This window comes from Amblyomma americanum, chromosome 6 (assembly GCF_052857255.1).
Source record: "Amblyomma americanum isolate KBUSLIRL-KWMA chromosome 6, ASM5285725v1, whole genome shotgun sequence".
In the NCBI taxonomy this organism is placed as follows: domain Eukaryota; kingdom Metazoa; phylum Arthropoda; class Arachnida; order Ixodida; family Ixodidae; genus Amblyomma; species Amblyomma americanum.
The window spans coordinates 92,347,864-92,375,495 of record NC_135502.1 but is presented as its reverse complement, the minus strand read 5'-3'; the positions used below and the strand labels follow the sequence as shown (position 1 = coordinate 92,375,495).

Genomic DNA, 27,632 nt, shown 5'->3' with positions numbered 1-27,632 from the left:
TCAAGCGCTGCAGGTCTCACTGATTAATTCCAAGGGAGGTCGCATTTAGGAATGACTGGCTAGTTAAGCAGTCGTCAAAATAGCCCTGCTCAAACCGGAGCTTCAACCTGAGCATAGCACCAGCCCGTGGCGACGGCAGCTGGCGGCTGCGCGCTGTTTCAGATGCTGATTGGTGCTGCTGCAAGTTTCCCTCGCTTCCTTCCATGCGGCTCTTCCATTCTTTCATCACACCAAAACCACACGCTCCTTACATGCTGTTCACTGTGCGTACAGTGAAGCACGGCCACGCGTTCAATCCAGGTGGCTGTGGGTGAAGTCTCCTCACAAGCACACACTCGTGAGGGGCCACCGCTACTGCCGCGCACTATGAAGTGTGCCGGGTAGGCCGTTACTATTTTGAAGCATTTTGTTTTGATGCTTCCGGCGGTGTGCAAGTAAGGCAGTTGGAAATGGAAAAAATAGTCGTCCCCGTGATGTTTTCTTCCCAAAAGCACACGACTGTTGTCTAGTCGTTCACCGTGTAAATTTGCCGTGATGCAAGCAGTTCTTCTCACTTCCTTTTTTTTTTTTGAAGTCAGTTGATCATTTTTGCTAGTGCCTTAAAATTCAAATTAAGGAGCTCTAACTGTATTCGTTTACTTTTTGCATTGCACTGATTTGGGATGTTGTGCGTTTTGGCATATCAGATGTACTCTCAATGTCAGCCATTCACTCTGCAGTGCTTGTAGTATTGTCTGTGCTGCAGTAAATTTCCAGGCAGGCCAGAATGTACAATGACATGGGCCATAAGACTTGTCTTACAGTGCAACATTCGGCAACTGTGCTCTTCGTTCTCGCTGCTGTCAAGTTTCCTCCTTTTGCAGGCTTCCCCAATGAACAGGCAGCATCCAAATTCTTTGTGCTGTGTGCATCCTATGTGCATCCATCTGTGTGCATACTGTTACTGCCACCCTTATTGGGGAAGTACCGTTTTTTAGATGACAGTACTTGAGAGGCATAGTGCGTCTGAGCATGCCCTATTCCATTTTCTTGCTCCATTGCTGTGCACAGCATTGTTAGAGAGTGCAGTGCAATTTCATGTTCTATGGTATTTGTGTGGTCAGTGTTTGCGATTTTCTTTTCCAGTCGCAGAGACGACCGTGTGAGGCGCTCTAGTGTCGGCTCAGGGTCAGGGCGATCACGGCGCTCATCAGAATCCGGTGGTAGGGACTCCTACGACGAAGGGGGACGGCAGCAACTGTCCCGACAGTTTAGCAACGTAAGTGCTTCTTTGTCTTTTTTTTTCTTTCTAAAATTGCTTATTTAATTGCACTGTGCACATAAGAGTGTAGCTGCTGAAAGTGATGAAACATGTGCTGAAAGTGATGAAACATGTGCTTTGTCATGGGGTGCTTTTTCAGCTGAAGTGTGTATCTCTGTTGCTCAAGTTCCATCCTTGGTGCATTCTTTTCTGACTTAATATTGGCCATTTGTGAATCTTGTTTTCTCTGAATACTGGGCAGAAGGGTATAACATTTTAGGCATTCTACACCGCCACATTTTTTATACCTTTGTAAAAATGTACAGAAAACAATTTCTTATACCTTGAGCTTGGCACATGATAGCCTTAGTTGCTTATGCGCCACTAAACTCAACACAACACAACATGACTTCCCTGCCGACTTTCTGCTTCCAACTTTCTACTGTGTCCTCCCGATCAATTGCAGGCATTCATTCCAGGTGATCCTGCGCCAGCACACATGAAATTTCCAATAGCATAGCTGCTTTTTCATGCTGCTGACCTGGAGATATCCTTCGAGCTTCCAGGGTGACTTTTCAGGGCCGACATACCCATTGTTGCCACATAAGTGGTCTTCTGGCACAGCATGCACTTAGCTCTATGCTGATCGCTTGAGTCCACTCTCACCCACCTGCTTATTATAATGCAGGCAGGATGAAACTGCTTTGCTTCATACATCGCAAAGCACAAGGGCAAAATGGAAAATGGTGCCTCGACATGGACTGCGCTCAGCGTCAGGCTGAGCATCGCTGGTGTTGAAAATCGTGATGTGGGATAAGGAGAGCACCCCTCCACTCGAAAGATTTTGAAGGAAACGGACAGGAAAGGGGAAAAAGTGAAGAACGGGCGCAGGAAGAGAGTCTGTTAGAAAGCGGCGGACTACTCGTGGCCTTGGTCCGGCCGGGTGCCACGTCGGGGCTTTGGATTTGCCCATCCGCTCCCTGTCTACCCTTGTTCCCTCTGAGGTGGCTTTTAATCTCCATGAAGTCTTGATGGCATGAAATGAGACAGGTCCGAATTTAAGGAGTGCCTCAAAATTTAAGGGGGGCAGCTGGTCTTGGAAAAAAAATTTTGTTAATGATGTCACAATGATGAAAGAAGCTTGTATTTTTGCGCACAGATTCCAAATACAGTAAAACCTCGTTGATACGTTTTTTTTAAATGCGAGAAAAAAACGTATTATCCGGGGAAACGTATAATCCAAACTCACCTTGATTTCCGAAAATCAAGACTGTGTGCAAGGGCATTTATTTCCATTTTCACTGCTTAAAGTAGTCGACCAGCGTTCGCTGATGAAGGGTGCGACCATTAGAAAGGTAGAGCTGCTTTTCTAGCTCACGAATGTTCTTATCTGCAGCGCTGTTCTCTTTGTCGCGGAAAAAACTCCGCAGCGCATCTAGTCAGGCGGCGGCCTGGGCGAAAGTAGTCGGGATGTCCTCTTCGTCGTCTTCGTCGCTATCAGACGCTTCGCCGCCTCGTACCTCGGCCACTATTTCGGCTACGCTTTGCGGCTCACAGGTCAGCACGTTGTCGTCGACGGCAACAAACTCTGAAAACAAGCCATCGGCACCGGTTGACCGAAACTCTTCGTCGATCTCTGCATAGTCATCGCTGGGCTCCTGGGTCTCCTCGGCCCCTGGCACGCGCCGAAAACCGCACTTGTGAAAACAGTTATGCACAGTATCGCTCGTAACGCTTTCCCACGAACTGACCAAGTAGTGCATTGCGTCTAGCAACGACAACTTCCCCGGGTCCTGCTGTCGTGAGACACGAGCCAGGAATCGTCGCACAATGCACTTTCTGTACAAGTGCTTCACGTTTTTTATAATCCCAGCGTCTAAGGGCTGTAGATGACTCGTGTTGCTCGGAAGAAAAAGGACGCGGGCGTTTCGAAGAAAAGAAGTGTCCTTCGGGTGGGCAGCGCAATTGTCTAGAAACAGCAGCCCGTTCCGTCCTCTCGATCCGAGTCGTCCGTCGAGGTACCGAAGGAACATTTCAAAAATGCTGCAGGTCATCCACGCCTTTGTGTTATTTTTATAAACACAAGGCAAATGTGCAATATTGCGCAAACAGCGCGGGTTCTTTGCTTTCCCAATTACCCAAGGCTTGAGCATATCGCTCCCATCTTCATTGCAGCATAAAAGGACCGTCACGCGGTCTTTGCTTACTTTGCCGCCGTGACAATCGTCGCCTTTCAGGCACAGCGTTTTGTTCGGTTGTACCTTGAAGAACAGTCCCAGTTCATCGGTGTTGTACACGTCTCGTGGATCGTGTGCATTCAAAATTCCGGGCAGCAACGAAATCCAGTTTTCGATGTCAGCTGGATTGACGCTTGCAGCTTCGCCGTTCACTTGCCGATACGCGATGGCATGCCGAGCTCGAAATCGGCTAATCCAGCCATTCGAGGCGGTGAAGTCATCAATCCCAAGCACATCTGCAATTACCATTGCTTTCTCGCGAAGAATACTTCCGTCAAAGTTGACACCGGACGCTCTCGCTTGTTTGAACCACCTCAGAAGTGGTTCTTCCAGCTCCCCATGCCTGGCTCCACGGGCCTGCTTTGTCCCTGCGCCGAACACCAACGCGTTGCCTTTGATCTCCTTCTGCTTCGACACGATCGTGTTGACAGTTGATGCTGGCAGTCCGGGGTCATTTGCAATGTCGATTCGCTTCTTTTTGGGATTTGCGTCGACGACTGCCAAGATGTTCAACTTCTCCTTCAAGGACAACGGCTTACGCTTACGAGATGCCATGGCAGCCAGCAAACGACGCAGGAAGAAGGTGGAAATGAGAATCGGTAGCTATTCGTCCGACCGCAGGGTGGTGGGAACTGATGATGATGGTGTCTGGGAGCTTTAAAAGTAGGCAATCATCAAAATAAACCCGTGTCGACCAAAACAAAGTTGCATAGTCAAATCTGCGGTAGATTAGGAGATAAAAATTTTGACGGGCTTGTGCGTCCCGATTACGCAACCAGAGAGCAGAACCACCCTGTTTACCGGCTATAAAGCAACCAGAGTGGCGCTCGCTTGACTGGCGGAAACCAAGCGATATCGCGAGCGCTTCCTGTTTGCTGCATATAGTGAACGTACTAACCCTGCTAGGAATCGGAGAGACTGGAGGAGTAGGTGGGGCAGCGCCGTTGACATGCCACCGCGCCGAGCGGAGAAACCGCCGCGGCGGCGATTTACGCCATGCTCACGCAAGCATGGAGGAAGAAGTCGCGTGTGCCTGCTCTCAGCCAACTCTTCTTCTTTTCGTTGCAAAACGTATTTTTTCGCTAAAGTCTGAACGTATTTACCGGGAAATCGTGTGATCCCGGAACGTATAAACCGGGAAACAAATACACGTAACTCTATGGGGCATTTTTTCTTGCCCTCGATTTTGATCGTATGAACCGGGAAATCGTACGAACCGGCAACGTATCAACGAGGTTCTACTGTATGTGATTCAATTTCATATAAAACTAGTCCTTGCGCACTTATATAATGATGTTATGTAACTTTTTGCTAAGAGCTTTCAGTAAACTTTGCTGCAGGAAACTTGCTAAAACGCGTGCTATTGGCTTATCTTGACATCAAGCTATGCAATAAGGGCAAATTATCCTGCCTATCGTAGAACCTAAGTTACAGGGTTTCGAATTTGTAATGACTATAACTCACCTTCTACGACAGACAGGATGTAGTTTTACCCCTATTGCATAGCTTGATGTCAAGGGAAACCAGTAGCATGCAATCTAACAAGTTCCCTGCAGCAGAATTTCTTTCAAACTCTCGGCAAAAAGTTACATAACATAGTGCATAATAAGTTCAAGGACTTGTTGGACATAAAATTAACTATATATTTGGAATTAGCGTGCAAAAATACAAGTTTCCTGAAGATTTCATAATTGTGACTTTCTAATACCCCTGTCACACGGACACTGTAAAGGTACTTTGAACAAATGCTCCATTACTCTAAGGACGAACGCGCGCTGCCACACGGACGCGCCAAAGGACACCTAGCTCAAAGGAGCTTCGAAACAAGGCAGCTCGAGTTCGTCCTTTGAGGCTTCAAGGGAGTACTCTCTCTCCCAGCGAATTAATACCATAAATTGGGAAAAGAAACGTTCAGTTTTCATTTCATAAATTCACTTCATAAGATTAGTGGTGTTCTAAAATATAAGATCATTTGTTTTGTGGCAGTCTCACCACGCCATACTCTCGTTCCAGATATACGAGCGTCACGGTAGCCTCGGTAAATATGCCGCCATGTCGTCCATGTTTTCTCGCGTCGTCGCGTGGATCGTCACTCATTTTGATGGAGACCGCCGAACACAAGGCACACCAGAAAAACGTGACCACAAAAACAACGATCGCAGGGGTAAAAGAACCAAAGGGAACAACCGAAGGACGAAGCTGGGCTCAGTGTGGCCAGCACTGTGATGTTATGCTCTGTACTTGGAAAATGATATCATTATTGCAGTTAAAATTGCGTTGCTTTAACATAATACGGTTATAAAACTAATTTACTAAAAAAATGTGACATTTCTGTATTACATGTGCAGTGCAATTTTAATAAAGCTTTTCGCCAATGAGGGCGCTAAAAACTTCTTGCGAATAGAGTTACTGGAAAACTGTACTTGCGAAGGTCGTTCCGCGACCGTGTAGCACGGACGAACTCCCTTGAAGTAGTGCTCCTTTGGGAGCGTAAAGGAGCATTAGTTCAAAGTGCCTTTAGAGTGCCCGTGTGACAGGGGTATAAGACCCTCTTCCCCCCTACGGGCAAAGAGCCATGAAATAGCTTTTCAAAGAATCAAGGATTTTGAAGGATTTCATTGGTCTGTGCGAACCCTGAATTAACACACCAGCTGCAGCCACATCCTTTAGCATTAAGCGCTGTCTGCATATCACCAGCGTTGCAATCACCAGTTGTATGGTATGCACACCGGAGCCGCGAGTGCATGGCGACGCACAATCCACATGTCAGCGTCACATGTAAGCAGTGGTGCATAACCATAATTAAATCCACTCGCCTGCAAACAGATATCTGCGAATGTATTCCTTGTGCTTCTGCAGGTGGAATTTGTTCATTCTGGATGATACAAGTGATTTTGAAACTCCTTGGGATAGGTTTAATCGAGGTTCTCCTATTTTTTCTTATTCTCGGTCCCACGAGGCTCTGCTGTAGTAAGATGGTTTTGAATGTACTTCGGTAGCTTTGCTACTGCAGAGATTACTGGTGAAGGAAAGGGTGGGGAGGTGCCCACTAGTTGCTTTTGACTCCTGCGCCTTGCAAAAGGATCTGTAGCTGTTCACACTGCTTGCTCATTTTTGGTATGCACTTTTCTCTCTGCAGGACAGCGACCAACATTCTCAGGCTAGTCGACACAGCGCCCAAGGCTACGATGCACCACCTGTCCCACGTGGTGAGTGCTCACCACTGTCGCTGCGTGAAGCGTGACAGTCAAACTTGCCAAAATTGGTGCTCTGGCAATGGGAGTAGAGTCGTGTTGTGCAAGCTTGCAACAGTACAATCAAGGAAGTAAGCTTGCCCTTCTGAGCGAGCATTTTGGCTTGGTATTTGGCCTGTTTTCATCAAAACTAGCTGTACTGTGCATTTGTGCTTGCCTACTTTCTAAATGTGTGGTCTTCTTTTTTTGGCACAGTGCTGAGGTGTAAAGACCCGCGTAAGTAGACAAATAATGCTTTTGTGGCACTAAGCAAAGCAGCCGCGTCTCAATGAAAGGTGCACAGTTATAGCGGACTGCTGGGTGGCGACAAGCACGAAGAATACAGTTAAGGAAAAACTTGATTCACTTCACTAGGGGGGGGGATGCGAGGATCAGATCGCGAAAATCGAGGGAAAAAATCGATGTTTGGAAACCACACGTTTCGATATCTGCAACGCCTAATCTAAGTTGTATCAAAATGGTTTCGCTGAAAATTCACTAAAAGTGCCCGAAAAAAATTAATTTTTCAGTGAGCAGGGCGACAAAACAGATGTAAAATCACCGCAGTTCACGAAGCCATATCTCGTCTTTCCTGCCACCGAGCGCTGCCTTCTTGATATCGTTTGAAAGCTCAGAGTTTTGCCGTTTTGTTTCTGAATTCTTCAGTTGTCGCCATCTTGTAACAGTCGCACAAAGCACGGCCGGTCTCGAGGGGAGCTCGCGCTTTTCTTCTTACGGCCTTCGCAATGGGGTCTGTTTCCGCCTCCCGCTGCACCTGGGTGCGGTTGCCACTGCCTCACCGCTCCGCCGCTGCGACTGCCGTTCACTCCGAAGGAAAACGCGCGCGCGCTCCCAGTTCGGCTGACGTCAGTGGTAACCGTCAAACCTTTATATTTTGCCCCTTAAGCTTTACGCAAAGACCGCGTAGTCAGCCCCTTTGCCATTGGGGGAAATTTGTAACAACAGATTAACGTTTGCGTGCTCTCTCCTTGAGCCCGGCTGTGTATGGTCGAGTGTATGCTTCGAGTACAGGCATCAACGCGTTCTAAACTTATATTTGGCTAAAAAGCAAGGCTTTCAGCTTCTATAGTTCGTCTTCTGGCAGGTTCTTTGAGTGTGTAAAATGATATGCGGCATGTAATACTTGGATGGCAAGTTTCAAAGAGTAAAGGATTCTGCAGAGCAAATATAGCTACTGAAATTTCAAGCGCAGCTGCTTGAAGTTTGCCCAACAGCGGCATTAGCAAGAATTCATGGGGCTACCCTGGAAAACGCATGATGTCATTTGCAAAAGGAACGGTTATAGACGGAACCCAACCCTGGCTGCAGGAGCAGAGCACATTGCAAGCACATGACATCCAAGGTTTCCTCTTGGAAAGGCATTTTGAAGTTTGGAGGCGTCTCACGACCATCCTTCCCACCCCATGACAACGTGAAAATTAAGTCACTTGTTTACAGTAACTGCAAGCATAAATTAACTGCCAGCAAAGCAAAATTATTTAGGAACTGCGCTCTGTCTTAATAAAATCGGCCTTTACGAGCGAGCAGACTTATCTGAGAGGCGATGACTACCAGCTTTGCATTATCCTCCTGCATATCTACTTTTATGCACTTTCACATCTGCAGGAACTTCATCCGCTGCTTACTTACAATTTCATTGCGTTGAAACATCCTCAGGTGTTGGAAGCCGTCGTGATAAAGGCCAACAAGTGCTGCAAGTGCCATTTTCAGAAACTATTTTTGATGCCCTATCTCCCGTTCCATCTCGCTGCAGGTGAACTGCAGGGCGACTCTGCAAAACGGCCGCCAGCTGACCGTATGCGACGTGGGGACACTGGCAGCAGTGCGCCAAGGGACAGCCACGCTACCCGAAACGGGGGCGACAGGCCACTCTCCAAGCAGGACCTCACTTCTGACAAAGGCGTTGATGACAAAGAAGTGGTGAGGGGCATGGTTACTGGCTCAGATTCGCTGCCCAGACACCTTCTTTAGGACAACTATCTGAAAGCTGCAAATGCAGTTTTGGACCTTGCACTAGGGTTCGCATTGGTTTCATTAAACATCACCTGCACCATCTTTAGGATGACTATCTGAAGACTGCGAATTGAGTTCTGGACCTTGCACCAGGGTTCACATTGGCTTCATTCTTTAGGACGACTGTCTGAAAGCTGCAAATGCAGTTTTGGACCTTGCTGCAGGGTTCAGATTGGTTTCATTAAACGTTTCTTCTCAAAACATTGTGAATATTTCATGCTTGAGGGGAGAAAGGAAAAAAATTTATTTTTTTTGCTTTCATTGGTTGTTGCTCTTAAAATAGTAGAACATTGTCAGTCTGAGGTACATGAGCACAAAAAAGTATCAAATTAGGTCAGTTTCAGAATTGGATGAACTTCAGAAGAGCAAAAAAGAATACACTAAGCATCGTTGCATAAGCATGTCATTTTTATTTAAAAAAAAAAGTTTTCATTGGCAGGGAGTCACGGTTTTGTAGCATTGCAGTGCCTGGCGCCATGTTTCCTAATACGCCAACTTTACAGTAAAACCTCGATAATTTGTAGGTTTTCTACGGTCCCGTATTTTCCTTCATAAATTTGGCCAGTTAATTCGATGATTTGGGGTGCTGTGCGGCAATGCGCGATCCAGATTTTGCCGCAGCAGTGGCGATGACTGGTAGGGGAAGCACCTCAGCCTTTGTACTTCCAGCACAAAAACCAGTCCATGGTTCACCATGCGGACCACCTAAACGCGTGCCTGCGGAGAAAGCATGCTTCACTGCAAAGCAGCAGTCCTACCAGTTTGTGTCACATGCTCTTGCTCCCACATCTCACAGCGTCAGCGTGTGCCCCGCAACACGACCATTTGCCCATTCTTCCTCTGTGCCTGCAGCGTTATGAGTGCGTGCTACACCGGCCTGCACTGCTTCTTTGTGTCATCTGTCGTGGCTAGGGGCACACCGGCTACAGTGGCGTTCTTTCTTGGGCTTTGCTAAAGTTCGTTTTTTTGGTCGTGCTAATGAGTGAAAGTGCTGAAGTGCAAGACATTAATGCTGCAGCACAAGTTTTGCTTTCTCCAAGAAGCAAGCAGGAACACTTGTTCCAAGGCCAAGTTGGCCGCTAGGCACATTACAACAGCGCTCTTAACATTGTCCGCAATACTGGAGGCCTACAGCAAGACCCATTCCTTGAAGCAGTCACGGGTACGGGCTCCCGCATACCAAGATGTGGAATCCGCTTTACTTAGCTGGCTGCAGAAGGCAAACTCGGCCCACCTTCATGTCAGTGGGACGATACTGCTGGAGAAGGCGAACGACCTGGCTCTGCAACATGGCCATCAAGAGTTCAAGTGCAGCAATGTACAGTTTTGTCGTCTTAAAGGACCGTAGACACCAAATTTTAATGTTTGTTTTCTTCTTTCAAATGATGCTTTAGACAATAGAATACATGGATCACCGCATGGTATTCTCCTACAACTGCTAAATAATTTATAATTGAATTTCTTCTCTCATGCTCTTTCAGCTGAATGATGGCTATCACATGTTGAAATTTAGGTTACATGATGCATGAAAAAACTGCATTATAAACATTGATATGTAGTTTTAAGTCCTTACAACAGTTAAATCAGCCTGCTTCAAGATCTACAATTACAACAAACTACCGTAAAAACTAGAATATAGGTCGAACTTTTTTTGAAAAAACCATGGCGAAAAGTAGACCCCCGTCTTATATACCGGTCATTAGCGGAAAAACTATGGGAGTCTTGCAACAATGGGCGGCTGAAGTCAACAGCCTCCATCGCCATCAGCAGCAGCGTGGCATGGCGACGTTGTGGCACCTCCATTTTGCGTTTCCGCTGCTGCAAAGCTATGTTGATTAAAGACTGCTTTTTCACATTTTGCTTCAAAATGAGAGGAACCAGATAGCAATTCACCGTCACCTTCAAGAAAAACGCGACTGGGTACGCGGAAGCTCACGGCAACCTGACGGCACAGCGCAAATTTGGAGTGTCTAAAAAGAGCATTCGGTACTGGCAGAGGCAGAAGCTATGTATTACAACTTGCAGCAACCAGAAGAAAACACCATTCCGTGGGAGGAAAGCAGCGTATCCAGAATTGGAAGGAAAGGTTGCGGAGTTCGCCCGGGAGCTGCGTGCAAGATCATTGCCTGTGACTGCTGAATGCATCCGTGTGAAAGCGGTAGAGATCACGGCATGATGCAGCGAAAGAAATAAGCGCATGTGTACACATGCACATACTTCATTAGTTTTCGCCGCTCCATGCCATGATGATAAGGTGCTGACAAACACGCGAGTCGATGGGCGCGCTATACTGTTAAAAAACTGGCCGGGTGTACATATGAGCAGCATTTAAATGAAAATAAATACTGTCACCTTTGTGCAACCTGTTGTTTCAAAATAACTGACTTTCAATTCTTTTTTCATTGAAACAGATTTTTTTATTTTTAGAATTGGTTAGTTGGGGGGTCGACCTATATTCTGGTCCAACCTATAGTCCAGTTTTTATGGTATGTATCAGCAGTTACATTGCCGTTTTTCAGTGCCTCGTGTGACCTAAAGTTCTACACGTCGCAGCCGTCATTCGGCTGATAAAACCAAAACAGCGTCGCGAAGAAATTAAATTTGAATTATTCAACGAATAGTCAAACACGACTATCAAACCCATTTACATTGAATTACGCACTATATCGAACAATTTATGAGCATTGTATTGTTAAAACGAGAATACAGTGGAACCCCATTCATACGTTTTTCACCGGACCGCGAAAAAAAACGTAACAGCCGGGAAAACGCAACAGTGAGGAAAGGTCAGAAAATTAATGAAAACAGTGCAGCTTTGCCTTGAAACAATTTATTTCGGCATCAAGTGAGCTTAGGTCTTTAAAAAAATCGAGATTGGTCGATTGCCGTTTTTTCCGCTCGCTGGAAAACACCACGCGTTTCTCGATGGCCTGGAAAGCCGCATTGCTCTCAACGTCGCTTTGAGGTGCGACGTACCTGCGGAGGAGGTCCAGAGCCGCGACGGCTTCTCCAAAGCTCGGGTCCGCCAACTCCCCGGAATCATGCGGCTCGTACTCCTCGTCGTCATCACAGTCTGAGGCTTCACTCGCGACCGAGTCTGCAACGATCTCTGCGATCTGGACGTCACGACAGCAGCATCCACGGCGACGTAGTCGTCATACGTGACTCCCGTGGCACCCAGCGCATTCAAAACTTCACTCAGCTCTTGATCATGAGAGGCTGCTTCCGTCTCTTCAGCTTCCGTGGCAGTTTCCTTTCCGCCGTCCATGCGAAAGCCACACCGCGCGAAGCAGTGCTGTGCAGTTGACACGCTCACTGCAGTCCACGCTGAAGCGACGTAGTGCATAGCGTCCAGTATTGAAACGATCGTAGGCTGCTGTCCGCGATCAACACGCACCAGACAGCGCTTTACGATGGACTTCCTGTACGAGTGCTTAAGGTTCATTATGACGCCGGCATCCAACGGCTGCAAGTGGCTTGTAGTGTTTGCAGGAAAAAAAAACAAGCTTAACGTTCCGAAGAAACGACTGGTCTCTCGGGTGGGCAGCACAATCCGCCTTTTTCACGACGCGACTGCGCATGCGCCCATCCCCTGGCGGCGGTGTCGCAAAACATATTGGAAAGGTCACTCGCTCCACTCGAGACCGGTCGTGGAAGTGTAAACAAACCGGCTTCCTACGCGGGGTGCGTTGCTGCAGCCGTCGGGCGTTCAGCGCGACGCATTTGGCGATACCTACGAAATGTGTTGAATACGGCAGCAATGCCCAATATGTAAAGGGAAGTAAACTCGGATTTTTTCGCTTTCCGAGCGCTTCCCGGGGCAGCCTTCGACGCGAAGCGTGGATAAAAGCTGTTCGCCGGCTCGACGATCGTGCCGCCCTAGGGCACCGTCAAGCACGTCAAGACTGTGCGGGAATCACTTTGTGACAGGTACGGACGAGGTACTGTGTTTAAATGCGTGTGCAGTCTATCATGAAGTGTTTTATTCATGGGCAGGAAGGCCTCGAATGTCACCGCGGCACCCAGACTTCGTTCCGACGCTTTTTGCTCTCAAGCAAGAAGGCCAAATGGGCAAGTGCTGTGAGCCGCTTTCAACGCGCGATGGAGCGGGCAACGAAACAGACGCTACGAGAGCATTCACGCATGGCGCTAAAATTTTGTCACAATCTCATATGGAAATTTGCTTGTTTATGCCACTACACCCTGACCAATCCCCCCGTGTGGGTATGTGCCATGTATTAAGAGGCAGAAGAAGAAGCTGCGTTATGCGTGTGTTCGAATCATATCCATTATGAAGAGCTCTGCGGGGTATCGCCGGAATGGATTAATGTGCGCCTCTCGCGCTTGTCTTTATGGATGCGCATGCTTGTTTAACCTATGCAGCGGTGTGTTGTGGGAAAATACAGTGAAATGCTAGCAGAGCTGGTTTGTTGCGAGTACGCTTGTGCTTTTATAGCTCGTGTAGCTATTCTGCAGCGCTTGAGCACAACGATTGCTTGTGAAAACTGTTGTCCCCAGTCGTTTTCTGTACTACGGCGTGCACGATGTAGTATCCACCTTTCATGAATGGCAGGCATATACAGCGGAAAACGCCAACCTCACTGATCGGGGATATTTCATTGAACATTATGTTCCGAATGTAGCCTTCATCTCTGAACCGGCGGCCCTTACTAGCTGGTGTTCGCATTGCATGCCGGATGATCGGAGATACTGAAGAATTTGCTTTTCGGTGGGCACTACAGCCTGCCTCGGACTTCGCACCAAGCCATCAGTCAACCCTAGAAATCCTCCAGGTACCAGGTGCTGCCCAGGACACGCCATCGTTGACAGATTCCAACAAAACGTGCTCCGCAGCGGCACTCAGTCCGGCCGGGTTGGGCGCGCAGTACCCTACCAGTGAGCTTCCAGCGTTGTACGCGAGGTGGCAGCACAGGAAAATGAAAAAGGTGGATTGTCCAGAAAAAGGACAACACTTCTGCACTGGGAGCCCATCTTGTTGTCGAAGTAACGAAGAAATTCTTCGAACAAAGAACCCGTCATCCATGCACGACTGTTGCTTCTATAGTGACATTGCAGCAGGCAAATGTTCTCTAAGCACCGTGGGTTTCGGTATTTTCCGATTACCCATGGCTTCAGCTTGTCCGAGCCATCCATGTTGCAGCAAAGGAGCACCGTCGATCGTTCTTTGCTGCATTTGCCTCCATGGCATGCTTCGCCCTTCAGGCTTAACGACTTGGATGGCTGCACCCGAAAGAAAAGATCCGTTACGTCGGCATTGTAAATGTCACGAGGCTCATACCCCTCAATTATGGCAGATAGTGTGGCCTTCAAATCATCGACTGCTTCCAAGTTTACACTTGCTGCTTCCCCGGATACAGTCTTATACGCGATGCGGTGCCTCTTCCGGCAACGGTCGATCCAACCATTTGACTCCGCAAAGTCACTGATGCCCAGTCGGTCGGCTATTTCCATTGCCTTCTCGCGCAAAATGCTGCCGTCGAAGTTAACACCGGCAGCGCGAGCTTGTTAAACCAAGTAAGAAGCGACTCGTCGAGGTTTCCATACTTGGCGCCACGAGCCTGCTTAGCTTTCGGGCCGAAGAGCGCGGCATTCCCTTGTATCTCGGCACGCTTCGAGACGATGCTGTTAAGCGTCAAGGGTGGCAGACCAAGATCCTTGGCGATGTCGACTCTTTTCCGCGCTGGCTGCCTGTCGACAGCGTTGAGAACATCCAGCTTTTCTTCGAGGGAAAGCACCTTGCGCTTGTGCGACGCCATCAAAGGACGACAAATCGCTCGCAGTGTTAGCGAGGCCCGACGAGGCGTAGGCAGCGTAGGTGTTGACGGGAGGACACGGACGACTCGGATGGGTTGAACCGCACAAACAAGAAAGACTGGATTAGCGAGGCCTGACGAGGTGTAGGCAGCGTAGCTGTTGACGGAAGGACACGGAAGACTCGGATGGGTTGAACCACACAAACAAGAAAGACTGGATTGCTGCGGGCCCGCGGGTTTTACTCACTTCGGCTGACGAGGCAGTGGCCATCTAGTGGCAATCTCTCCAACTCTCGTGCGGCTTTATATGGCCTCCGAGATTACCCACGCGCGTGCAAGGGGGTGATCTCGGAGGCCATGGTCTTGTAGCCAATTCCGTAGCCAAGCCTGTCTAAGACTCGTCAAAATAACGGTTGGCGCGCGTTGCCCGGCCGGGTTCGGGGTGCCAGGTTGCGACGTATCATGCGGGAACATTTATTATCGAACTTCAAGCCGCGCAAAACCGGCCCAGAAGTTGGCTTTCCCGCGCGACGGCCGGGAGAGCTGCGTCAACACCCCCTGTTGACAAAGTGGTTTAGCCCAACAGTGCCCGCACGGTGCTGCTCTCACTCACAGCCTCGTGCGCCTGCATACTGTTATCTCCGACTCACTCAACTGCTTCATTCGGTGTGCTTTGTTGAGTTGTGGGAGCACTGAGCTCCTCCGCTCCATAAAGATGGCTGCTGTGAAGCGACAGAACCTGCCAATATCTTCAAAGCTGGAGATCATCAGAAGAGTTGAGCAAGGAGAAAAGAAGTCTGATGTCGCCGCAGTGTACAGCATTCCCAGAAGCTGTTTGTGGTGGGACTGCAGCAACAGACATCATTGCCGATGTGACTTGGGATGTCACCGGCGACAGTAACTGTGAGGATCCGAGTTCCGGCCTACCATCGTGTACTGAAGCACTTAATGCACTGAGCGTTGTTCGCCTGTACTGTGCATGCGACATAGAAGGCTGTGGGCTCAGCTGTTCTCAGATGCTTGACAACGTTGAAAAGTGTATGCTCAAAATGCTTTCGAACTCGAAGAACAGAAGAAGATCTGCGACTATTTCTCGCACTAATAGTCCCGTCGTACATGGCTTTAGCAAATAAAGAATGCTTTTTAATGAGGTGCGGTTTGTACATTGTCAAATTCGTTAAAACTGTGTTTCGAATTACACAATATATCGAACTAATATACCACGTGTATACCAATGTCTAGCGCATCGTTTGAAAAAAGAAAATGCGAGCAAAAATTTGGCGTCTATAGTCCGTTAAGGAATGCAATAATTTTACATTCCTTACCATCTGCGGCGAGAGCTGCAGTGCAAACGAGCATTGTCGAGGACTGTAAGAAGCGTGCCTTGGCTCCGCTGCTTAGCGAGTGTGGTGTAGACGATGGCGACGTTGGCAGAGCAGCACCTTTTAACAAGATTCTGCCAACAAAAACATTCGCATTGAAAAACATTGTAGTCAATAATCGGAAACAGCAAGGAAAATATCACCGTTTTGTCAGGCACGAACATATGTACCTAACACAAGCTTCCGCTACTCGTCAGAAAGGCTGGGAAGCCTCGATGTTTTAAAGGGACACTGAGGAGAACTCTATCAATTTTTTTTTTGTTAGCAAAATCTGATAGTTCGGCATTTCATGGTTTTGTTGCCGCTTGTCCGGGCGCGAAAGATGCATTTATTTCAAAGAAATTTGGATTCGAAGTTGAAAAAGTTTTTCCCGCCCCTCTGATTCAAACTCGGGGAACTCTTATGACGCCACGACAACTCTTATGACGTCACAGAACGGAGTGACGTGAATCGTGACGTAAACACAGACTCCGTGATTTCTGTCGAATAGCGGTGCGGTGTGCAACCTTTCTTTGCAAGCCTCAGAGATTCGTGACGTCCATGAAGTAAAGAAAATTCCTCCAAGGTGGCGCCTCTTGTCCAAGGAAATCATCACGCTTGTACTTGCGAGATTGGCCTGTGGCGGCGATACCTGTATTTTGGTTCTTGCTATTTTCTACATTACAAGAGCTTTGTTTTCAGGAAGAGTGGCGTTTTTGTGATCAGGAGCTGCTATTCTGTGGATACAAGCCAACTTCAATTTCTCCTCAGTGTCCCTTTAAAATGCACGGCTGCCACCAATGGAAAATCTTGTCTACCGGCCTAGTAAAAAAAAGCATGGGTAATGGACACAATATTTGAATAGTACATCTGGCAGCTTGACCGACGTACTCCGACATTCTAAATTATTACACAGGGACGAGACTAAAGTATCCTCCTCTCCACATCAAATTAAATCAACAAGAAGCAGTTTACTGGCGGAAGCTGCAAACCGGAACCTTCCCCAATTTACACATCCTTAGCTAAATGTTCCCGAACCGATACAGGGACACCTGCCCATGGTGTGGTGCAACACCCACCCTATACCATGTTACTTGGGAATGTGACAGAAATAAAGCATTCCATGGCTCAGAAAATCCGAGTGCGCAGCAGTGGGAGAGTGTGCTCTCCTGCGGCAACCCAATCCTCCAAAGAGGATTGGTCTTCCATGCCCAGCGAGCGGCCAAACACAGCGGTGCCCTGGAATAGGGGCGCCGACCTCTGCAAGATGGAGGGTGACATCTGCTTGAAGATGAAGACCTCTGTGTCTGACCGAAAGACCTTGATAGAGCAATAAAGTGTATCCTATCCTATCCTTGACCGCAAGTTTGCTGCCACAGTCACGAAAAGTCTTTGTTGTTGATAAGTGTCTGGCACATGGGGACATCCCGCACCTCAGAGCCATCAGAGTGGTATTTCTTCCTCCGAACACCAGATGGACCTCACAGCTGGTGGACCAAGGCATCATTCGCCACACAGGAAAGATTTTCCCCACTGCCTTCTTTAGTGCTCCTTTTTTATGATTACAGGAAGGGGCACTCCATTGACCTCCTTTGGGCCATATGCCTTATTGTGCATGCATGGAAACAAGCTGAATCATTTGATTGCAGTGTTTTGAACATGCTCTTTTCAAGGGAAGCACTGTCGATGTTGATGCTAACAATTCATGTGCACTTGATGGAGCCAAGTATCCCAACCACATCAGAGCGCTCTTTGCAGAGGATGATGAGTTCAACGCAGTTATCTTGACCGAGTATCTGAACGCATCCAACAAACATGCTACACAGATTTGGAGACTGAAGTTACCTCAGATGCGGTCATGTGTGATGACGACGACGCCAACGAGCCATCCCAAGCACCCACTCTCAGACGTTATCATATCGCTGAACGTTGTCCATGGTTTCATTGAGTGCCACGGTGGAAGCTCTTCAATGCTGCACCTAGTTGGCCAACTGTGAAACATGACCCTTGGATGCGCGAACAGCTGGACACCGTAAACCAGCATGTCTGATTACGTTAAGTAACCCAATATTTTTTGCCTGCTTAATTTAAAGATTTTTACGGTCCCGATGACTTCGAAAACGAGGTTTTACTGTGCTTGGTGTGTGGAGCCCCCGCCCTTTCACTCAAAACTGCGGCTGACGTCAGACAGCGGAATAATGGCTGGCTCGGTGGGAGTTTGGGTAGCATTATTGTACAGTAAAATTTCGATAATCCGAATTTCGAAATTGTCTTGGACGGTCTACATTGTACAGGGTGCTTTACTATTCAGGATTATACGAACAATCTTGCAAGCTGGCGCGGATGATACAAACGCGTGACCAATCACTCGCGCGCACAAGGAAGCCTACATAGAGGAGGAGAGGGTACGGGCTGCCGCCGGCGGCCCTATATACCCCTGCCTCCCTTTCGCCGGTCTCGACGGGTGTGCGCTACAAGGCGTTCCCTGTAGCAACCCAAGGAGTCAAGGTGAGTCACTTGCTGGCAGCTCATTGGCCTATCGAAGTTCTCGCATCTGCTGGGAGCTGGCCGGGAGGCCGCTGCCGCTGACTGCGCCCGTCCATTTCCCTCGTTTGTCTCTGTTGTGTGCGTTTGTGGTCTGCCCAAACGTGAAAAGCAAGCATTCGCTGTTGGCATGTCATGGAAGCAGAAGGCTCTTCCTTTAAGGAGAAGCTTTATATATTCGAGGAGGTCGATGAAAACCCAGTGAAGAAACATGTCGACTTGGCAAGAGAGTTAGGGCTGGTACCATTGACACTCTACACCATTGTTGGGCAGCGAGATGTTATTTTGAAGAACGCTCAGAACTTGATGTCAACGTGAAGTAGGTGCTGACATGGTTTCTCTAAGTCACAGCAGCCGGCGTCAACGTGGACAGGAAGGTACTGCGAGAAAGAGCCGACGTTGCGCTTTCTCTTGGAATCGAAGGTTTCCAGACTTCTGGAAGATGGCTGCACCGATTTAAAGAGAGGCACGAACTTGTGTACAGGGTCGTCTCTGGTGAAAGAAAGAAAGGGGACGAGTCAGCAGTCGACGATTGGCTGAACACGCTGCCGGCTCTGATGTCAGAGTGCGCCGCGCGACATATTTAATGCCGACGAGGCAGGCCCCTTCTTCAATCTGCAACCGGAGAGGACTTTGTGCGTGAAAGGCCAGGCATGCCAGGGCGGCCAGAAAAGCAAGGAACAAGTGACAGTGCTTTTTTGCTGCAAAGCTGACGGCTCGGAGAAGCTGCAGCTTACAGTCATCGGCTAGTCCAAGAAGCCGCGTGTTTTCCGATTGGAAGGACGTTTGCCTGTATTGTGCAGAGGAAACCAAAAGGCCTGGATGACTGTAGATTTATTTTGTGAGTTCCTCGCAAACCTAAACCGTAAAATGGCATCCCAAAATCGAAGAATTTTTCTTCTCGTCGACCAGTGTTCTGCCCACCCAAAGCAAATGACTTTCAACAACATCACAGTCAGGTTCCTTCCAGCAAACACTACCAGCCATCTGCAGCCACTCGACGCTGGAATCATTCACAACATTAGGCAACACTTCAAAGGACTTTTATTGAGGCGTCTTCTGGCGAAAATCGAACGCAAAGATGTGATTTTGCGGATAAGTCTGTTAGACAGTGCACTAGCCATGTCTTGGGACAATGTGACTGCAGGCACAATCTCGAATTGTTTTCGAAAATGTGGATTTAACATGGGACCTGTTGCGGCTCTGACGGGAGATAATCGAGCCTGGTGAGGATTTCATGATTGAAGGCTGGGACAGTCTCGCAACTCGGACTTCGGCTCATGACGTCTTAACCGCGGACGGCGACGTTGCTCCATGCGGGTTAAGAACCATAGAAGAGTTAATCAATGAAGCAGACAGATGAACTCTAGGAGCCTAACAGCAATAGTGAAGATGTCGATGAGGCAGGCCAACCGCCATCACTGGCAGAAACCTTTCACGCTTTTGATGTCCTGCGCCACACCGTCGGTGCCGGCAACATGAGCAACGAAACTGCTGCACAATTTTACGCATTTCAGACGAAACTGGTCAGCAACATCAAGGGCAGGAAAGTGCATCACAAGGTTTCCAGGCTTCTGGAAGATGTCTGCACCGATTTAAAGAGAGGCACGAACTTGTGTACAGGGTCGTCTCTGGTGAAGGAAAGAAAGTGGACTAGTCTGCGGTCAACAATTGACTGAACACGCTGCCGGCTCTGATTTCGGAGTATGCGCAGCGCGACATATTTAATGCCGACGAGGCGTTCCGACATTACCATATGGCAGATTTTTCAGCCATGGAGTTTTCAGCGTTAGCACAGCATGTTCGCCTTTCTTGTGATGTTCAGTGACCAGCTGTACTCTGCTTCAGGCTCATTGCTACCTTTGCGGCTGCACATTGTCTGCCAAACGTTTCTGCAGTCACAATAGCATTCAGAGCGACATGGGCTTGAACACTCTTACTGCTTGGCTTCCTTGTTGACGCTCTCTCGTGTAAGTAAGCACACACACACACAACCTTGTTTATTGGACACTGGTGTCTTTAGACGGCGCAGCCATCATTGAGTCATGCGATGCTATAGCACTGCAAACAACCGAAGCGTACTCTCTTTTTCTTCAGTCGTCAACAAAAAAAAAATCCTTCCACATCTTATCTCGCATAAACATTTGTCGATGGCCAATTTGGAGTCTTAGCATACCGCTCTAGCCAGTAGAAGAAAAGTCAGCAAATTTTTTGTAGCGTATGCAAATGTGCATTGAAAGCTTAGGCAGTCCTGCCTCCGATGTTGCCTAAGTGTGCTGTGTGTGAGCATTGGTCGGCCAGTTGTAATAGCATGCCTTTGGTGCAGTTAGCTCCATATTGCTGCGTGTTCTGTTTCAGAGCCAGACGGTGTTAGGCTAAGCTTTTACCTTACACTAGCAGAAAAAAAAAGTGCTTGCTTTGAAGAAAAATAGGAATTGGGGATGAAAACAGTGGTGAAATCTGCAAGGTGAATGGGGTGTTTCGTCAAACCATCAGCAAGGTCCCTGGTTTCTTGCTATTCTGCGAGAAATCGCAGGCTTCAACATTTTTCAAAGAATTGCATGTTAGAAGTCACGGTCTCATTTTTTGTTGTTTTGTTACTGATGAGAAAAATGACAGTAATAGGAAAATTACTAATTTATCTCATTTGCACAAAAATTTACTGAGATAGGGAAATTTAAAGCTGCACTAAAGAGGATTCTGAGCTTGTATTTTTTCCAATGAAACTCGATCTGCACGCTCCGATCATTCTTAGAAACTTCGAATTATTGTCCTGTGTGGCCGATTTTCCTATTGAATCGAATTAAACGTCCCGGCTTCCACCGTTTTTTTTTTCCTTACCTCCGAGAAGAGGAGTCGGCCAATGCATGTAGTGCCTTTCAGCCAGCCACATGGTGGCTTGCTGCTCTGCCATTGGCGGAGTGGTACGTAGCAGTTGGCGAAAGCAAAGAGTCTGCACATATCTTTTGTTTCTGTGGGCCTAATTTGTGTCTATGTAGTCTGTGGCTGAAAGTATATATTCACGAAAACCTAGAAAAACAAAATAAAAGCTAAAGTGAAGCCACCACACGACTGGCTGAAAGGAACTTCATGCGTTGGCTGACTCCTCCTCTTTTCGGAGGTGAGTTCAACTAGAAATGGCGGGAGCCCGGACGTGTACTTCGATTTAATAAGGAAATCAGCCGCGCAGGACAGTAATTCGCACTTTCCGAGAATGCTCGGTGAGTTTAGATCGAGTTCCCGCGGTAAAAAGACTATTTCAGATTCCTCTTTAGTGCACCTTTAAGGCTCAGCAAGGCGGAAATTTGGGCGAGTTGGTAAGTATTCATTTTTGCCCTCAGCGCAACACGAACGGGACACAAGACGAAGGACTAGCACAAACAGGTGCTGTGCTGTTTGTGCTAGTCCTAGCACTAAGACTAAAACTGTTAGGACTAGCACAAACAGGCGCTGAGCGCCTGTTTGTGCTAGTCCTTCGTCTTGTGTCCTGTTCGTGTTGTGCTGAGAGCAAAAATGAACACCTTTAAGGCGTCAAGAAAATTTTGAGAGAGGTGTTAAGATCAAAATCTGGTCCCAAACTTTTCAGGACAAACCATAGCCAAAGCCCCCTCTCCCCAAAAAAGAAACCCGCATGCGGCATGTCAGAATATGATAGCAACTGATACATCGATATTTTTTAGAAGCACAATATAGTCGAGCTTAGCAAAGCATCCACTGCATTGACGCATGTGACCTCCCACACAGCAGCGGCCACTGTTGCTTCATGTTTCGTGCTGCCCAATCCTGAACTTGTTCCCTTTTCCCTACTCCACCGAGAATATTTCAGTTTCCTCTCTTCTTCAACAGCCCATGCTTTCCACTTTCCGCACCCATATCCGCCCCCCTCCTTTGCCCTAAAGTAATTTTGAAGTTGGCTTCTCCTAACAGTTTGCAAAACTGGTGGCTGAGGTCACTATAGCTGCTTTGAAGAGTGGAAAAAGAAATCAGTTATATTCATATCTTGGTTCCAAATACAGCGCAACCTAGTTAATTCGGCCCCCGTTGCTTCAGACATCTGGATAATTCTTACTGCCTATGGAGTGCCGGCCAATGCCTATGTAAATTCTGAGGCTTAGATCGCTCCCGGCCGGAGGCTGTGCTGGTGTATGAACAACATAGCAAGCGGTCTTGCTAATATTCTGAAGATTTTCCCATGCACCTCTTAAGCCAGGCAATGGCAGGCATGGCGACATTTGGAGGACCCTCATGCCAAATAATCTGCCTTTTTCTTAAGGCAAGGCCACTCTGTTCACGCACGCCTCTTCTCCGGCTCCACCAGTTGAAAATGAAATCTGCTATTACTCCACATGTTAGTGACGGGCACGCTCAACAGATGGCGGCAGCTATCAAACACACACACCACACGCACACACTTCCCACTTCGCAGGCACAGCTGGCTCCTCGTGGAAACAGATCACGCCTGCGTGTCTCTTGTGTGTTTGTTTTCCATCAGTAGCGCACAAATTTTCGCGATTCCCCAGAGGGTGCCACAGCTTGTGAAAAAGGCAGCCTGTGTGGCTGCATAGCTTCGGTTTCCCTTTTCAGATTTTCACGCCAGACTGGCCGGCCGCGCATCAACCAGCTATCTGTGTACACTTTTGTGCATTTTAAGATGTCGATTGGTGCCTCACTGGCATTTTGATTTTCTCACCAGAAGGAGTTTCCCCTTGATACTGTCTGCACGATTCTTCAATTCTTCTTTTATTCGGGGGGGGGGGGGGGGGGGTATCTGCTCGTCACACACTGTTTGCAATTTGCACAGTGATACCTGTTCATGTGTGATGGTGCTGCTCGTAAGGAGCCTCCACTGCTACCACATTACTGCTTGAAAGGAGGCCGCAGAAGCCTTTACCACTCTGGAGCAGTCCTGCGTTGACAGTCCTGAGGGTGCACATCGTTGTCATGCAGTTTTCATCTCAAAAGAACACGACCGCCACCCTGGCTTTCACCAAATAACTATGATGCGAACAGTATCTGGCAGTTTTCCCGGCCACATTGATTTGGATTTTCGGATAATTGACATTTTTCCCGGTCCCTTGAAGTCTGAATTAACGAGGTTTCTGCTTATAGCACAGGGTGAGTTCTGGAGAAGATGATCTATGGTAAAAATGCTGTTATATGAGTGCAAATATGGTAATCATCGGGATTCTCTTAAGGAGAGACCTGGTCAACAAACAAAGCTCTGCTGATGCTTTGACATGCTTGCTTTTTTTTAACCACTCCAGCAAGCTTGCGCGTCAAGCATGGCGGCGGCTCTGGCAGCACCATGCTCGCATCCTTCAGTGAAATACTGGTGCCTTTTTTGAGGCTTGTATTAGGTCTCGGACATTTAATGAACGGACTCATCGTTTTGTCTCTGCTTCAACCATTCTGCTCATGCAAGAGGGTTTCTCAAGTCATGATTGCGACTTCATCGCTGCATCACCCGAGTCGTCCTTTGCCACAGACTGAGTTTCGAGTTTAGTTTGCTGTTCTCACTGTTCTAAAATGGTATCATTTGGTAGTTTGAAAAACTGTTTATCGTGGTGGAGAGAGGGGACATGGGATGTGATGCGACCATAGTGCTGCAGCCAATCTAAGGAATGGTGTTCTAGCTGCTGCAGTTGAAATGTCAGCTTTGGAACTGCAGAGAATTTGAAATTGCATGCATCTTGTGTAAACCATTTGCGAGGTAAGTATATTTTGCTTAAGTGGCTACCTCCGCCCACCCCTTCCCTTTTTTCTTTTTCATGTATAGTAAATGCAGTCTTATTTTGTTTGTGTGCAGGTGTACACAAGCAGGAACATCTACGCGCATCTGCAGCAGGAGGATGGGGACGAAGTCGCCGATTGAGCTGACTGTGGCGATGATGATGATGATGCCTGTGCACTCTCTTCTCTACCCTTGTGGCATCATCGGCTAGTGACACTTGCTAAAGAAGTGCTCTCTCTCTCTTTCACTCACTTCTCTTTCGTGCCCAGCTGCATCTTCTGTCTTTTTGTGGCTTTGCTTCCTCTGTTTTTTCTTTTTTGCTTGCTGCTTAATTTCCTTTATTTTTTTTCTTCATAAAAACTTTTCAGGGTGTACTAGCATTGGTTTAATATACATATTTAGGCTACATTGTTATTTGCATGTGCCATGGGACGCCTTTGCAGCCTGTGGAAGCTTGCAATCATCTTAGAGTGAAAAGAATGCAGCATAGCACTCGTTAATAGCAAATTGAAGAGCGCATTTTTAACAGAAATATACACAGCTGCTTTATTCTTTCCGGGTGTTATATGCAAGTCTTCTTGTATTTATTACTGGCTTTTGTGTCGGTCCTTTTCTTGTGACCCGTGTACTGGCATGCGTTAGAAGAAGTGCTGTCTCCTTGGACCGTCAAGTATTCTTGGCTTTTAGCATGCTGTACATATTTAATTGGGGCTTTTCCTGTTTTTTTTTTCTTTTGCCCACTGGCCTTGTTTGCTGGCTAATCTCTCTTCCCGGCACTGTGCTGTTGTAGAGCAAATTGTGTAGCTTGCCGCGTCGGACTCTTGCATGCCGCTGCTGATCAAAATCTGAAATAGCGGCTGAACGTGTCTTGTATTGCAAGTAGTGCTCTTTTACATAGCAGAATGGACTTTTGTTACAAATTGTTCATTATTTTTCTTCCTCTACATGTACACTGTTGTGTACAACATAATGCACATACTCGTAAGACATGTACATACCTGAGTAGTTTTTTTTTAATGCATGTTCTGTTTGACCTTCGCTGGCAATGATGGCTGGGAGCCCGAGTGACCCAAAGGAGTTTTCTTTTAAAAGGCCTTTTTGCCGTCATTGTGGTGGCACCTGGCGTGCCAGGGTTGCCTCTGGGCAAGTCTGAGGCTGGTTTGCCTTTTTCTAGGGAAAGGGAAGTGAAAAAAAAAAAGCTACTGAAGGTTTGTAGTCTGGTAGAGAGCAGTGTACATAACTTTTTAATTAAAGAGACTGTGGAAAGTCTTAAATATAATGCTGCAGCGTGTATCACAAGATGCAAATTTCTTTGGTACAACAAAGAGTATGGCTGCTTTTTCCTTCCCTCTTCATCAGCTGGGTTGAGAAAATAAAGTAATTGCTATGCTTGTGGAATAAATCATTGGTGCTTGTGTGCATGTGTTTGACAGAGGTGTTTCTGTTGCCTTTGTCAAGATAATTTTGTTTACCTCATAGTTAATCATGAAAGCTAGGTAGTAATAGCAAACCGACTATGGTGACTTAGTGGCTAAGGCATTTGGAAGCTTAGCACAAGGTTGGCAGGTCGAATCCTGCCTGTCACAGCCACGTGAAATTGCAGAATGCACTTGAGGGAGCCCTCGTGTGCATATATTTACAGCAGCTTTCTCCCTCCTTTCACTCTTTTCCTCACAGTATACGTCTGGCATCTCCTTTGATAATGTGGTTGCTGTGCCTTTTCTCATTTCCACCCCAGCAGTAAGAAGTTAGTAACTCGGCATGGGTACAAAAATTGCATCAAAAACTGTTCCTGTTCGGATCCTTGGTGTTAGTGTAGTTATGCGCAAAACTGAGCCTTTCCTCATTGGCAGATTTGATGAGGGTGGGATTGGCAGATTTAATGGAGGGGGTGCAATCTATGCATTTTATTTTTTATGCCCCTCCTGCTTGTGCCAATTATGGCTTGCAGTATTGTGAAATAAAAACCCCAAGCGAGAACTTCGCCATGGAAGAACCATACATCGGCCCCCAGTGTTGTTTTTTGGCAACGAAATTCATTGAACATGACCACATCATCCAAGAGTTGCCTGTAGAGTGCTAGCTGCAGGGAACACTTATTGTGTATGGAATTAGGATCCCCTTGGTGTCGCACATAAAACCAGACCCACTGCAGTGGCTTGGTAGCTTAGGCGTTTCGCTGCTGCTTCTAATATCCTTTCCCTCCCAGCAATGTGTTGATAGCAGCAAAATACAAAAACCTTCGTGTGATGTTGGCACATGTTGGAAGGTCTGTTACATTTGGCAGTACACCAGTCCTGTAAAATTATGCGGTGGTGCTGCAAGTGTTCAGGCAACTCTAGACTCTGTTTCCTGAATTAATGGTTGAATGCAGGCCTCTTCGTATTCCTATGGCACCACTGCCAAGTTGCATCCAGTTGCGTGTTGCCCACATCAGCGGCTGCCAGCAACCCAACCTATGTGACAATTCCATAGCAGATCTCAGCGGAGAGTTGCCTCCCCAGGAAATTGTAGTATTTTTGAGTCGAGGGTCTGACAGCATCCCGTCGGAATGGTACATAACGAAAGTAGCAGCTGCTAACGCTGACAGGTTCAGGCCGTGCAGGCAGGTGGCATGATCCAGTACGTCAATCGCCGTGCGGCACCATACTCCTTCCGCCACCCATCGCCTCCCACCCTGTGTCTTCCCTCATTAAAGTGGAGGAGGACTCCCCTACACTTTGCTTTAATTTCATCGCCTCCCACCCTCAGTCTTCCCCTTTTCTCCACTAAGCCACCTGCCAACAGAGGCTTCAGATGGACAGATGGGTTTTTCCGACATGAGGGTTCTAATGCTAGCAAAAATATGAGTGCTATTTACAGGCTTTGAATGCAATTTCCTTTTTATATCCTGTAATTTTATTTCTTCTTTCTAATGAAACATACTCATTATTCTACAGTCGTGAGGCAACACACATACTGGGTTCACCTTTCTTCGCCAAGAAGTAACTCGGTCATGCGCCATACAGGGACATTGAATCCTTAGATCATTACATCCTCTCTTGTCGGCGTTTCGCAGGACAATCAAATATATGCAAATTCCCCTTGCTTGGTTTGGGCTGCCGTTTACTAGTCCCATCCTCCTCTCCATCAGTACAATCCTGAAGGGGCATGCGCTAATGCTCTTATGCTGGTCTGTGAGCTTCTCTGGTATGTTGTCGAGATTTTTGTGTTAACACTTCTTTTCCTTTACTTTTCACTCAAAATTTAATATTGTTAATTGTTGTAACCCTCGCCTCTGTATCCTCGTTTTTCATTTCAGTCTTCTCATAATCTATCAAAATTAGTTATTCGCTTCGGTAGATACCTCAGTTTCTATTTAGGAACTGTTTGGATTAAATTTCCCCTGTTTGGACCTGCACCAAACTTTGGCTCGATATGTGCCATTGCTTCAGAGGCAACCACCCGGTTTTGTGGGTTCCGTGCTCTCGCAATTTGA

General features: G+C 47.4%; 1 protein-coding gene across 4 annotated transcripts in view; it reads left to right on the top strand.

Annotated features, from left to right (window-relative positions):
• Positions 1-25,556, top strand: part of LOC144093853 (eukaryotic translation initiation factor 4B-like) — a 41,546-nt gene extending 15,990 nt beyond the window's left edge. For all 4 annotated transcript variants that reach the window (XM_077627581.1, XM_077627580.1, XM_077627583.1 and 1 more), the window contains exons 10-13: positions 1,126-1,258; positions 6,617-6,686; positions 8,485-8,651; positions 24,230-25,556. In XM_077627581.1, coding sequence (XP_077483707.1) covers positions 1,126-1,258; positions 6,617-6,686; positions 8,485-8,651; positions 24,230-24,295 — 436 coding nt within the window. In that variant the 3' untranslated portion in view covers positions 24,296-25,556. The remainder of the gene's footprint in view (positions 1-1,125; positions 1,259-6,616; positions 6,687-8,484; positions 8,652-24,229) is intronic.
• The last annotated feature ends 2,076 nt before the right edge of the window (positions 25,557-27,632 follow it).